This window comes from Larus michahellis, chromosome 7, assembly GCF_964199755.1.
Source record: "Larus michahellis chromosome 7, bLarMic1.1, whole genome shotgun sequence".
In the NCBI taxonomy this organism is placed as follows: domain Eukaryota; kingdom Metazoa; phylum Chordata; class Aves; order Charadriiformes; family Laridae; genus Larus; species Larus michahellis.
Window position 1 is genome coordinate 41,445,799 of NC_133902.1, and position 14,473 is coordinate 41,460,271.

The 14,473-nt window shown below is 38.7% G+C and overlaps 2 protein-coding genes across 10 annotated transcripts in view; one reads left to right on the plus strand and one right to left on the minus strand.

Moving 5' to 3' along the window:
- DPP4 (dipeptidyl peptidase 4) overlaps positions 1 to 9,983 on the plus strand; it is a 41,333-nt gene extending 31,350 nt beyond the window's left edge. The window contains exons 22-26 of the mRNA XM_074595666.1: positions 456 to 555; positions 2,213 to 2,277; positions 7,496 to 7,568; positions 7,823 to 7,896; positions 8,747 to 9,983. Of these exons, the coding sequence (XP_074451767.1) occupies positions 456 to 555; positions 2,213 to 2,277; positions 7,496 to 7,568; positions 7,823 to 7,896; positions 8,747 to 8,845 (411 nt within the window). The 3' untranslated portion in view covers positions 8,846 to 9,983. The remainder of the gene's footprint in view (positions 1 to 455; positions 556 to 2,212; positions 2,278 to 7,495; positions 7,569 to 7,822; positions 7,897 to 8,746) is intronic.
- A 4,189-nt stretch (positions 9,984 to 14,172) lies between these two features.
- SLC4A10 (solute carrier family 4 member 10) overlaps positions 14,173 to 14,473 on the minus strand; it is a 163,965-nt gene continuing 163,664 nt past the window's right edge. For 8 of the 9 annotated variants that reach the window (XR_012588455.1, XR_012588459.1, XR_012588457.1 and 5 more), the window contains one exon: positions 14,245 to 14,384. Coding sequence is in view for 1 of the 9 variants with exons in the window: in XM_074595665.1 (XP_074451766.1) it covers positions 14,318 to 14,384 (67 nt within the window). In the remaining 8 variants the exon portion in view is untranslated. Of the gene's footprint in view, positions 14,385 to 14,473 lie in introns of all 9 variants that reach the window. The other variant, XM_074595665.1, reaches the window with a different exon arrangement.

The window sequence follows — 14,473 nt, forward strand, 5'->3', positions numbered from 1 at the left end:
GTTAGCAAGTGAGCTGCCGTAGGCCTGCTCTGAGGGAGTTGTAAATTTTCGGATGCCCTGGTGCAGCTACTCATCAGGCGCGTTGTGGGCCCCAGCTCTGCTTCCACCCACGCCCCCAGCACGGAGAGGGACACAGCGGTTCAGCAGTGTCTTGTTTCCTGTCTTTCGCTGCTGCCTACGGAGCTGCCACACACTGTCATCCTCAGCTGAGTCACAGTTCAGCGGCGTTTGCCCCCTTTTCCCCGGCAAGTTCTCATTCATCGGCGCCGCAGCTGCCATGCGCTGTTTGATGCCTCTTTCCCCCACTGAGCAGGCTGGGTGAGATCTGACCCAAATTCAGAATGGAGTTCATTAATATGAAAAACGCTGAGCCTATAAATGTCTGATGAACCGTTTAGCAGATGGGCCCCATCCTTTTCTTTCCGACTAAAATAACAGCAATGTTTTCTTCTCAGTCTTATGGGGGATATGTGACCTCCATGGTGCTTGGCTCTGGAAGCGGCGTGTTCAAGTGTGGAATAGCGGTTGCCCCCGTGTCACGTTGGCAATATTATGGTATGTGATGGCTTCCTCGTTACAAGGATTCCCATATGTCTTGCGGTGCACATGCTGCAAAGTGTTGATTCATAGCGCGGAACTTTGAGTATCTACTAGATGCCATGTAAATGCCACTTGGTCTGTTTTTATGAACTCCTGGGTACTGCATTTCAGAATTAAACCAATGCCCTAAATCTTATTTCCCATTTTAAGAAGTCAGATCCGCAATTCCAGGTAATCTCTATAACTTTAATGAAGGCTAAATTATTGTCATATTTGTGGAATTACTGTAACGTGTCTGTATTTGCTTTCCAAAGCTGCCGTGTGTTCTGAGACCAGTATTGTGTGTCAGAAATCCATTGCTATTAGGCTTTGCTTCTTCAAAATGCTATTTCACTTACAAGAACAAACTGTGAGGCTTAACATCAAACTTGCGTTGCAATTTACTGTTGAAAAGTAACAGAATAGGATTTGAATTGTCTTTGTTTGTTGGTTTGTTTTTTTTTTAGAGTGTAAAATTGTGATTTTTATAAATCTAATTAATCTTAAGAATAGCTCGATGTGAGGAAAACCTGAATAAGCAGACAAGTCTGTACGTGCTTCGAGCTTATAGTCTATAAGGTTGTAGTTGCATGAGGCTATAAATAGTTATAAGGGCCCTCCTCCTAGATTAACAAAAATTATATACAGTTAAAAATATAATATGTGCTGGTACAGTGTGACCACATTCTGACATTTTTCTGGTTTCGTTTGTCCAAAAACACTCAAGAGAAAGCTTTTCCTGGCAAACCTCTGCTAAATAAGGCATAATTTATCATTCTGCAACTAGCACAGAGGCTGTGTAATAGTGTATTATGTGCTCCGGCTAATTCAACAGATCAAATCATACTCCCAGGTCTTAGCAGTAGTCCATTGCGGATGTAGGGATGTTTTCATAATGTTTTGGACATGAATATTACAGTACGGCAGGAGATTTTTTTTTTTTTAATGAAGATCAGGATCTCTAAAATGCCACTTTTAGTTGATTAGCTAAAAGAGGGTTATCAAAAAAACCCCAACAAACCTGCATGACCATGCCGATGAGAAGTCAAATGGGCATTAGAATATGGCAACAGCCCATTCATTGGTATGGCTTAAAATGAAGCAGCAAATCTGCAAAAAAAAGTAATATGATACCATGCTGAAAAATCTGTGGAAAATCAGAGATACTTAATTTTTACTATATATAACATAAAGCCAAGCTGAGTCCTAGCCCACTGCTACATTTGCATCTTATAATTTTTAGTAGTAAACATTTAGATAAAATGTTTAAGATTTTTTTCAAATGCTAGTCATTTACTGCAAGATTTTCAGTAATTTTTTTAGGATTACTGAAAGAATAACAATAAGGTAACACTGACACAAAGTACTTTATTAATATTCAGCATTCAGGTGTCCATGGCAACAAGAAGATTAAATATTCTGAATATTGATGGTTACCTACACGCCTCATTGTGGAAAGCCTGTTTTTATCTTTTTTTCTTTATTTCCACACACACCCTCCCCCCTCCCCCAGTTTCCAGTATGCATTCTTATTGTTCGTATCAGTGGGTAACATTTCTGCTAGACAGACTGAAAATTAAGTAGCAGATTCTGGATTTGTTGTTTGTTTGTTTGTTTGTTTTTTTAATTACAGATTCAATATACACGGAGCGATACATGGGCCTTCCTATAGCAAGTGATAATCTGAACAACTATAATGTAAGAAAGAAATCACGTTATTTCATTTTTTGAAGTGTGCTGTTTGTTTTCTAAACCACTCTCGTTTTCTTTATACAGCCTAGATCCTTCCCCATGGGGAGAAATAAGTTTGTTTCTTCTTTCCAGCTACAACTGTTAGACTCGGCTTCCAGAGGCCGCCGTCTCACGCGTGTGGATTTGCGTGAGGCGGTTACTCCTTGCTGTATGGGGTGGGGTTTCTGTTGTTTGTTTGGTGTGTTTGGCTTTTTTGGTTTTTTTGCATTCAGCTCCATTTGGCTACTTTGCAGACTGCGAAACAAGCTGTAAAAACTGTTTTATTTTAATCACCAAGAAACAAATTTGTTTTAAAATTTAATATGCTCGTGGGCAAACTATGCTTTATCTTAAACAACATGTGCACCAAAACAAATGTACTCCAGTTCTTTCTGAAATGTAATTTTAAAACAAATGGGTATTGTGTGAACTTTCTTGCTTTAGGAATCTGCAAGTTTTTTCAGGGGAAGCAAAATCTCCCAAATATTAGGAAACTTTGACAGGTAGGCAAGTCTGTACTGTGACCATATCAAACGTTACAGACCAACTGAGAGGCAGCAGTGTTGGGGCTGGAATTTTGTCCCCATTTCCACGAATGCAGGGTGGCCAAGGTTTGGTCTAAAATGACTAATGCTTGCCCAGAAGTGAGGAATTTCCAGGTGTTCTAATGGGAGAAAAATACCTGTAGATTTTTTTTGTCTTGATGAATTGTTTGACTTGCTCTACCGTGTGCCAGCTGCTTTTTGTTGCCTCAAGGGCTTTCTGAAGTCACGGGTAGCTGGGAGTAGGGCACGGCAGCCCAAGCCTTCTGTAAGGTTTTGATATTTCAGATCTAGGTGGAAATACAGTGGCTACTGGAGAACTGTGAGGGATGTGAGGGGTACTTTGTGCCCTGGTTAGTGGGATGTTTCACAGAGGTGTTCAGACATGGTGATGCTGGAACCCAACATGGGAGTTAGAGGCAAAGAGGTGAGGCATTCTCTGTGTTTGGGTTGGTAAATAGGCTATAAGACGGTTTCACACTGTGTCTTGATGCATTAAAAAAATAAGGGCCATGGGGGGAAAAAAAGGGTTCATTGATTTAAAAGTATGGTAAAACATATAAATGCATACATATATGGACTGAAACGTCGGTTTTGACACATCACTACAGTAATCTAGTTTTGTCAACTGCTGTATCAGACGTTCTGGTCAAAACTGAGAACCACAGTAGTGACTGCTGGAAGACTTGGTGCTGCATCTGCCGCTTCTGACCATGAGCTGCTCCGGCCCGCGGGGGACTGACCAGCAGCCCGCAGCAGCCCGCCTGCCTCTCTCCAAATGGGTTTCTTTAAGGCAGCGGGAACAGTAGGAGGTCTGCGAGGTAGCAGTGTAAATAGAAGTTACTGTCGTCGTGCAGAACGAACGTTAACGCTCTGGGTGCACAAAGTCATTCACCAGCTTCACGGCACAGATGGCAACAGAGGACTGTTTAATCCTTTCAAGCCAGGAGTCGGATTTTCTTGGCATAGTATCCATTGCTGGCAATGGCCACGTTGAAACTGCCAGTACCAAAGAGCTAAAGGTTTCAAATGTGTTACTCAGAGGACTAATTGGGGAGAATGGTGGCTAGATGGAGGAGGGGTAATTGCACAGATCAGATTGTCACACTTCACTGCTGCTTCTAGAGATAGGAAAATGCAACTTAAGTCCTCATTAGTTGTTAAAACCCCCAAATAACGTATTACTTGGAATTTACTTCTCCATATAAACCTGGAGGGCTAGGGTAGCTGGAGAAATGAGTTGGTTGTTTTTCACATAGCATCAATGGAAGGGTTGTGGGATTTTGTTGTTGCTGAAGACCCTTACTGACTTCAGCCCAGCATGTTCCTGGCTGGCAGCCCCTTTGTTCCATGTCCTAGTAGCCAGCCTCCTGGCCCTTTGTCGCTGATGAGAGCTGTTTGCTGAACTGAATGTTTTTTAGCAAGTAAATGCAAAACATGTCCTGAAAGCTCTCCTAGCTGAAGCTGTTAAAGCATTTCTGAACTGCTAACTTGGTACCGTCAGGTTTGCGTGCTGCATCGTATATTCTCTATCCTACTGCATGCGCTATAAAGCTGGCTTGAAAAGGGAAAGGTTGCATAAACTCTGTACGCTAATTTAAACTCTGCCCTAATTTAAAAGAAATGAGACTGTGTACACACCTACTTAGAAAAGATGAGTGCTGCCAGGCACCTTTCTAATGCACAGAGTATTACTAATGACTGAAAATAGAGTTTCAAGAAACTAGTTGTGGTAACCCTACCTTTGCATTACTGTAACATTAGGTTTCACATTTATTGAAGGAAGAGAATCTGAGGTGTTAAATACTCTTTGTCAAGAGTCAAGTCTGAGGGATGACTGCACTCCTTTAAGTGGGCTAATTAGGTGCGATGGGTGCCTTTTAAGGTAGTTGTGAACTATTAAAAACTAGAGCTTTGTTAAAGAAAGGAGCAAGCGTGGGTGGAGCTCCCAGTGTAATTGTGTCGGGATGGTAGGCTGAATGGGAGCGGAGCTGTCTGCCCGGCAGGAACTGACCCTGATGTCTAAGACTTGAGACTAAATCAGGGCAGAGCTGTAGAGGTCAGATGCAGTAGCCACGCAGAGCATACCGAAGAGACTGTTCAACTTGTGAGAAGACTATTTTGCAGTTCACTCTGAATTTGATATGCTTTTGGCAAGTGTTTGAAACAGTCATAGATTTGGCAAGATTTTTTTCTAGCAGATTTGAAATGTTCAGTCCTTAAGAACTGCTGCATCATTAGGTTATGCAAAACAGGGTACAATTTTGTAAATATGCCATCTTGTACTGATTTGACATTTGTTCTATTATCTGAGAATATGCTAAAGGGAGAGAGACCTTCAGTTTCAGCCAAACCTTAACTTGTTTGTGGAGTGCTGGTAAAATGTTGACTGCTGTGTGAGCTGTAGAAAAGCCAGTTACGCTCAGCAGGGCCTAATTCTCAGTACTTGTACACGTTACCTTTTCCGAACCTTTGTCCCGGCAGTATCACTATGACACGGAAAGTGTAAATTAAGTTGTATGTGCTTGCTGTCCACTTGAGGTTTGTTCGGCTGATGTAGCTGTTGCTTTGTGCTGTAACTGTGCCTAACTTGAGATTGCTCCCTATCTCGCAACCTTCTTTTTTGGCAGAAGTACTGTGTCCTTAAAGTACGTTTTAGGGAAGGGACTCTTCATGTTGAGTATGTGTACAGCAAGTGAGACATCACTGGCAAGTGAGGAAAAAAACTGAGAAAGTATCTCTTCTGTGCGTTCCTTCTTACTGAAGTATTTTACAAATAGCTTTATTTTGTTTAGTGCTCGGAGAGGGGGAAAAAATAGTGACATCCTTTTGCTAAAACTGCTTTTGGAAAGTCGAGTTTCTCAGAAGTGTAGCTCAAGTCAGGCTTCCACTTGCAGAAGGTTTGCTGTCCCTTAAACCAGCACCAACTTGCTGGAATAAAGCTTATAAAGGCAATCTATTAAGTTTCCCTCTGCAAATGAGGAGAATGATGCACTGAAAGGATGCTGCTTTGTTCTGTTTCTTAATTCTTCTTCTTTGTATCACTGGGCCATTACTTTCTGAATTGTTCTTTTGGTTGGCTGCTGTACCAGTGCTCCTCACCGAATCAAAGTCCTCTCTCCAGCTTTTGGTGCTCTCGTAACTATCGGTTCTTACTGCATGATACCAGCTCATTTCAATGGATAGTGTCATGCTTCCAGTGTGCATGGACTTCCATAGATTAGATGGGATTTCTGCTGCTCTGCAGCCTTTCCCTATCAAAAGAGGGCGATTGCAGTGTTCCAGGCTGGAGGGAGGTTTTGTTCTCTCTGCTGAACTTTGTTTTTAAATTTGGTTGAATAACTACAAAGAACTCATTTCACTTCTAAGGGTTGTGGTACACTATTCCGCCACGACATAGGGAATTTAATATTTATGCTTGTTTTAAAGATTCATGAGTGTACAAGAGACATCAGGAAACTAGAACCCTTCTGTGTCTTGGTAATACAATGTATTTAACTTTGGGGAGGTACTAAATGCAAATCCCAGTGCAAGGATACAGCCTTAGTACAAGGTGGGGAAGGGAAAACAAGAAAACCCCAAACCACCACATTGTTTTGTTCTTAATGTTTACTGGTTTTTTTCCTTGCCATAATGGATTTTACACTGCTGTAATATAGAGAAAACTTCTGCAGGGATTCAGCCATTTTCAGCAGAGAACCCCTATATGTTGCTAATAGAAGAAAACTTAATTCAGTGTATTTCTGCCCCATTACGCTGGTTGTCTTACCAAGCCTAAAACATCTTGTCTCTTGTCCCTTTCCTTCTTCCCACTCTGATGGCAGAGCACTATTCTATTCCCTTTTCTTGCACAAATTAAAGATATTACCACATCCTTACTTTCCTCATTCTTCAGTACCTAGCAACAGTAGCAAGTCAGGTGGTCAGTGTGTTCTAGGGAGTATATTACTGTGTTTTAAGTTTCCCCATTAATCTTAGTTGCCAATTTTTTTTTTATCAACATAGTGTGTTTCAATTCCCAAAATGTAGCTTGACTTCTATTCATAGATTTTTTTGCCTAGTGGGTTTTTCCTTCAGGCATTTCTCGATCATATTTGGGGGGGAACATTGTTTTAAACTTGTCAGCCATTTTTACTTGAGACTGATGAAATATTAGCTCTGTTGACTTATCTAAAGGTAAACTAGTGTACATATTGGTGGGGAAGATAACGCATGTAGTCTTTGCAATATCTGCTCCTCGCTATCATAGGGTGCACTGTTGCCATGGCAACATTTTTTAACTTGTCTGCAGTTGCACAGGAAACCTATGGCAAGTGGTGTGCTGCAGGCTAACAACATGTTAGCAATGCATTAAATGTGTATCATCTCACTTGCAAAACTCTTCCCCTCTGGAATTGCCCGTTACTTTGCAGACATAACCCTTGGTAATAATTACAGGCCCCGGGGCACAACGGTTTGAGAGTGAGCCCAGTGCGGTTGGGTATGTGAACATGCCGCTTGGGGGTGTGGGGGGGGAGCAGGGGTTGGTGGTTTTATCTGAAGGACCCCAGACTGTGTCAACAGGAATCAAAGTCGGTTGGTAGCAAATCGTCTTCTAATAAATAGCACCTTTTTTCTTTTTTTTTCCTTTTCTTTAATTTCAGAGTTCAACAGTAATGGCCAGAGCTGAAAAATTCAAGCAAGTTGAATATCTCCTTATTCATGGAACAGCAGATGGTGAGTTGCAGTTAATTAGACATTTTAGTATTACAGACAGGTTCGCAATTCTACTACTGACAAAACAAAAGCATGAAGGGGCAAGGCTGTTACATTTACGTCAATAAAATAATACTGCTTTCTGCAACTAATTTGTGTTTCAGTCAGCAGTGCTGGGGAGTCTGCTGTGTTCATTGCTTTGCTTTGCCCCCCAGAGTACTACAGAAGCAATTTTTTGTTTACCTTTTTCCTCCTCTTCTTCTTCCACTTTTCAGATAATGTTCACTTTCAGCAAGCAGCGCAGATTTCCAAAGCTCTTGTTGATGCTGAAGTGGATTTTCAGGCAATGGTATGGTTCTGTTTTGTTTATCATCATACAAATAGGTTTGTATTATGAGAATAATAGCAAAAGCTACCTGTTATTAGGTATAAATCAATTGCCATCTTAAACTAAGTTCACTTGCATTTCAGGTTCAGTAACTGAAATTTTAACATAATGCACTCGTGTATCTTCTGTACAAAAAAAAAAAAAGGCAGCTCCTTCTTGTATTTGACCCTGCTTACCTAATCTTTCATTTTGTTAATTTTTTTGTGTTCTCAGACAAACAGACAAGCCCGTCCCAATCTGTGATACACCCAAAATCCAATGAATAGTACTTTACAGATAGGATATAAAGAAAGGTTAACTTTAGCTAAGTCCAAGATAACCTGTCTATCACGCTTGGGGTTTTCTCTGTTGAATTTTTAAGACAAGTAGTTATTTGCCCCTTCTTCTGCTGCACATGGAAATTCTCAGACTAAGGTGCAAGCTCTTCCTTTCCTACCTTCTCCCAGCCCTTGGGGAACAGTGCTGACAAGGAAGCCAAGTGCATGGCTGTCCTTCAGCCAAACTTGCAGGGCTTACAGGGTGCTGAGATTAGGCACCTCTAAACTGAGGAGCTGCATCTGCCCTCCATGTGGACAAGCCCCGTATTCATTTTGTACTTTTAGCATGAATAGATGGTGTATCCCACACACAAAGCAGGGACAAAAGTATCATAGCAGCTTCTTACCACCATCATGTCTTTGCCTCCATGCTCTATTAGCCACATGCTGGGATAATTTTAAATGGCTGCCCATGATTTTATGTCTGTCGTGTTTGATCTATATACTTTAAATGTAGCTAGAACTAACCTTCTCTCTATTTTTCTTTCCCACAGTGGTATACCGACAAAGACCATGCCATCAGTGGTCAAGCGCATAAGCATATTTATACCCATATGAGCTACTTCATAAAGCAGTGTTTCTCACTGCACTAGCACTGTGGTTGTTCCTGATGGTATTTCTCCAGAAAACTCTCTAGCTGATGTACACTGAGCCAGTAAAAACTTTAATGAATCAAGATGAGATAAGGGTCAGCTCTTGGGATACCTGTGTAGACAATGAAATGATAATCATTATGATGATTCTTGTTGCCAAGCAACTATTGCATTTTTATTGATTGTGTTTAATCACGTCTTAACATCACCAGAATGTAGGTGTGTTGCAGACTCCTAGAAAACCTGCTACTTGCTTGAATCAGTAGCTTTTGATATTTCAGCCTAAAAGAGAACCAGTCCAGTTTCCATATTAGGGTAGTGAATGGTGAAAATGTCACAGAGGAACCAACACGGAGATCAGTTGAGGAATAAAAACAATAACGTTTCAAACAAAAAAATAAAATTAAACCTGTGATCACTTCTGTGAAAATACTGATAGAACTTCAAACAGATTTTGCAGAAATTACCTAATGTTTGCTCAATTACTATTTTAGAAACAGTATCAGGAATACTGCAATGTTAATATTTTCTATGCAGAATGAAACACTTTGTTTACTGCAGTTCATTCAGTTAATACTTCCTCTGCAAGCTCTTGGATTACAGTTGTAGAAGTCTTGCAAGGAAAGCACATAAACAGCTTTCACCAAAGATTTTGAATGATACCTAGTCAAACCAGTGGCACTGAATTTCTTTGTTTCCTATCATAGTACTGTTATTTTTACTTACTTTATAGTCAAAAAAGGCTGCTACTGTGGGAATCTGCACTGGTAAAATCTTGCCTGGAAACTCTAGCAGCCCACCCTTGTTTCTCTACAGGATAGAAAAATTTTTTTTTAGAAGTTAACTGATAAATAGGATATATTCCTTGCACTCAAACATAAAACATTACTATGCAAACTAGCAGTCACTTAAAGCAAGAGCTGGATGGTAACTTTCATGTGAACATGCTATTTAGCAAACCTGCTTTTCCTTGCAGCCTACCTGTAAACTCACGCTTTGACTTCAGCACTCCAGGTGGGCTTCTCCAGCTGAAGATAAGATTAGTTTTCTTAATTTCACATAGATAGAAAAGATGCAACCCACTTGTACTACAAACTGTGCTGCTTTGAAATAATAAAGACATTAAGTTATGAAAGGAGGTGTAGTCCCTATCATTGAAAATGCTGCGCAAGAAACAAACGCCTAGAATTTTACAAAAATCCACTAATTTTTAGAGGGACTTACGGTAAAGTTTCTGCTTGTGTTTAATGGTATCATGTAATGGAGTGTGACATGATTATCTAACACAGCTTCTAGATATTAGATACCAGCATGTGATTAATGTATGTGTTGTGGGTTATTAGTGACATTAGGTGTGAATGTAAAAGTACTCACACTGACAGATAAAGCATGGGGGAGAATGTCAAGACAGTTTGTGCAGCTTGTCCTTAAATGAGAAAGAGAAGGGGGCCTGAGGTGGAAAATAAGGTTTTTGGTTTCAAAAACAAACTTATTTTCACAAAATAAGTTTTCTTGGGAAACAAACTGGAGATGGGCATTACAGATATAATCTTGGGCTCAATATATTAGTGGTTCTAATGTAGACTGCCCCCACTATCAAAGTTCTATAGGATAGAGGCTGTTAGTTGTCTCCGAGAGGTAACAGAATCCGTGTCTCTTGATTCTTTTGACTCAAGGGAAATAAACATAAATGAGTATAAAGGTAGGTCACAGCAATGCAGATAGATAGGTTATAATAAAGATGTTCATTATGAACTTCTGGATGACTTGTGCATGCAAGGAGTAAAGAGTTGGTTTGTTTGGTTTTTTTTAAAATGTTGCCACTCACACTGTCATACAGACAGAAAAAGTATTTCTGTAATCCCAAAACTACATTAACTAGGCTTTCATGCATATTAAAGAAATGCAAGTATTCCCTTAGTGTAATCAGAGAAGCATTAAAAAAAAAAAAAGGCCTTTTAAATAAAACTAAAAATTATATGGTCTGGTAAAGATGCAGTTCTTTCTATCTATCTGACCTACCTTACTGATGCTAGCATCTCACTGGGAAACTTCTGTACTGTCAATATGCAGTCCTGTTTAACTCTCTTATCTGTGAGGCATAACAAAGTCCAATGCTAATTATCTTGTATTTCTTTGTCTGCAAAGCAACTTCTAAGATATGCTGCGAAGACAGCATGACGAACCTTTTGAAATAAAAAAAAAATACGCTTTTTTGCTATAGTAACTGTCCTAATAAACATCAGTTTAGTGTGTAACTTTCTCTCTGGTAGGTCTCGCTCAGCTCCAAAAATAACGCAGACAGTAGGACAACAGAGCTGTCTTAGAGAACTTACAACTTACTTGAAATGCATGAGCACAAGTAAATTCCTACAGCTGAGGCAAAAGAAAAAAGCCAGCTCATTTCATTGAGGTACAAAGCCAGCACTCAGAACCAGTTGTGCCTGAAGTAGTGCCACATGCTAGAGTTAGGCACCTACCAATTACTTTTTTTCCTCTGTATTTTTTTCCATGTGAAATGGCTACTTAAGTTCGTTGTACATTACACTTTGTGTAAAAGCCCAACAGAAGGAGCTGATGCCTGAGGCTTCCAGTCTTTGGTTTAAAAAAATGGTGAAGAATCTCAAAGGGATTAAATAAGATGGAGTCAATACTGTAAGTACTGGGTTTTGGCAGTAGTACTAGGCTTTAAGGCCTCTAAGTTTTTCAGTAGCAGAAATTTAGGGTCCTGAGAATAGCAGAAGCTCCCACAATAGGAGTAGGCTAAGCTGCTGCTGTTAGACACTTTAAATATTGTAGCATTGAGGGATTTTAAATTGTATGACCTTACCTCTGAAAAAGACTGTAAAAGTTAATCCGTAAAAAAGACGCAACTACTGCTGTCTGGTCCACATCATCTCTCATAGGAGCAAGGGGAACCAACTCATGACCAGTAAACCAGAATTTAATTCCCACTGTCTTCCTGGTACAGCTCAGTTATGTGCCATCCCTGACGACGCACTTACTTACTTACTGTTAGAGTCACACCAAGTATACTGCCATCAACTACACCCTGCAAGCCAACACTGATAGCACGGCATGTTTCAATGAGATTCCACTTGGAAATGGAGCAGGACTGGGCTCTACAATTCATTGATTTGTGAAGCATATTCAAGTATCAGGTAGACATTTAAAATCCTGTACCATATTGCATACTTGTTCTGGGTGTAAAAATAAAATTGAAGATTAGTTAGGATAAATATTTATTTTCACATAACATTTCTTAATTGTGAAAAACACAATAGTCTATTCACATGTACACATAAACTTTTGTAATAAATTACATCCAAGAAATTGAGTATTTTTGACCAGGAATATGAAATTAGAAGTAAATACAGCACTACATTTGCTTTATATCGTGTGTGATTTCAGAATGTTAAGATTAACACTGGAATAGCATTTAAATTCACACAAGAACAGAGTGACTGTTTTAAAATAAAACCACTCTGAAATACTGAACAGAAATACAGAATGCTATTGAAAACACTGATTTCTTAATATTCTAAGAGTTGGTCAAGTGAAACTAATACATTTTGATTGTATAATTATCTGTAACAAAGTCAGCAACATATTAAAACACCACCAGGCTGCTTTCGCGACAAACCAGTGTTGAAATTCTATACTAACCTTAAAACAATTGGAATCTTACAATTTATCATCAAGTACACAAAACAAAGCAATTTAACCTTAATGCATCGGCATTTTTTTTCCTAAATTTACAAATACAAACATTGAATTAAATGTAAATCCTTCTTGGTGTCCATTAGATTATTGGATTTTTTTCCTCCATAAAAATGGCCTTTAATGGGCTTTGATAATGCCAAGTCAAATTCAGAACAGTGACCCTATTAGTTTGCAGCAAAATGCAGTTATCATTTATGGCTAAAGTAGTAAAACATACACTCTCACACGCACAAAAATATTAGAAGGAATACTTTAAATACGCTGGATATGAAAAGTTGTTCACATGAGATCTATGGGAAGTTTATCCTATTTTGGAAAGCTGGGGAATGTTACAGCCCTGTAGATCAGTTGTTATAAAGATTACAAAACTGTAATTCTTTTTTGTAGGATTCAAACTAATAGCATAATAATGAGAGTTAGCCTTCATTTAATAATTTAAAAATTTATCTTAAAAAAAACCCAACTCAGTGAATTCCAAATAACGCAATAAAACTTTTGCTCCACATCTCTATTAATTCAATACCTAATCTTGCAGTCCTTGTTTTACACAAAAGAACAGGTTAAAGGATCAGGCAGTAACAAAACCCATTACGAAAAAAGTCTTTGTAATGGCTTTAAAGCCACATTTTACTTTGCAATGTTGTTTTTATCTTTTAATCAATATGTACTTGATGGAATAGTGAAGAGCTGTAACAAAACCACCAGCAGGATACCAATTTAAGTATTATACACAATTAATCTCTGAAATTAAGAGGTTTACTGTTGCTAGTAGAGAGAGGGCAATATAAATATGCCCTTTATGTTGCTGTATTTTAGGCAATAAAGGAGGAAAATTATTGGGCAGGTGATATAACTCCATGTGAAGTATAGTTTGTATCTACAAAATTTTCCCTATTATAAAATAATGGCTTGATTAATGACATAATGCAGTTGTTTGGCCTACCACAGCAACATTCATACAATGCAAGATAAGATACCATAATCACAGATTGCATTTTAAGAAATACTGTACCCATGTTTAACATCAAAGGTGTTTTTCAACTAAGGTGAGAGAATGTTTTAATATATATTTTAATATATATTTTATATATATATATGAGACTATGTTCCAGTTACATACAAATCTGAATATTAAATACACTGTATTAAATCAATGAAAACTTCACAAATACAGAATCTGACCCTGCAATCCTCATTGCAAGAGTAATCCATGACTTCAAAAGGACAGCTTGAGGAGGAAAGGATTATCCTTGTTAGTTTGTTCACAGGGTCAGATCAGTTGTTACTTTAAAAACGTTAATGTTTGCTTGTCAGTTTGGGTCTCCTGAAATCATTTACTTGAGTTAGGTGATTTAAAAAAAAAAAAATTGGAACAAGTGTTTTCAAGTTCATCTTGAATGAAGATTATTAAGTATTCTCACACAGAAAAAGTAGCAAAATACAGTACAAACGTATTAACAGGATAGTTGAATTTGAAAGAAACCTTGCATGTTAAATTTATGATATGAATACTGATAAATGGCCAATATCAGCAAGGAACATGAAGATTTTTTGCATTGGCTACTGCAGACTTTTACACATATACTAGACAATGTAGACATTTAGACAAGGTGAAATGAGACAAATATTGCACTACATTACCTGTGCTAGTTTGAGATGAAAGACAAAAGTTACAAGGTCAAATCATTTGTATTTAGTGGTTGTGGCACTCCTTTCATTCATTTGTAAAAAAATTAATTGAAGAACAAGTCATAGACAAGTCTCCCGGTCAACGCCTTTCCCTGAGTCAGCTTTCTTCTCTGGTCTGATTTCAGCACTAGGAAAAGAAGGGGGGAAAAAAAAAAGAGTTACAGCAGCACTATCACATATATTAATGATCCACCTGAAAACCAACACTGCACGGAT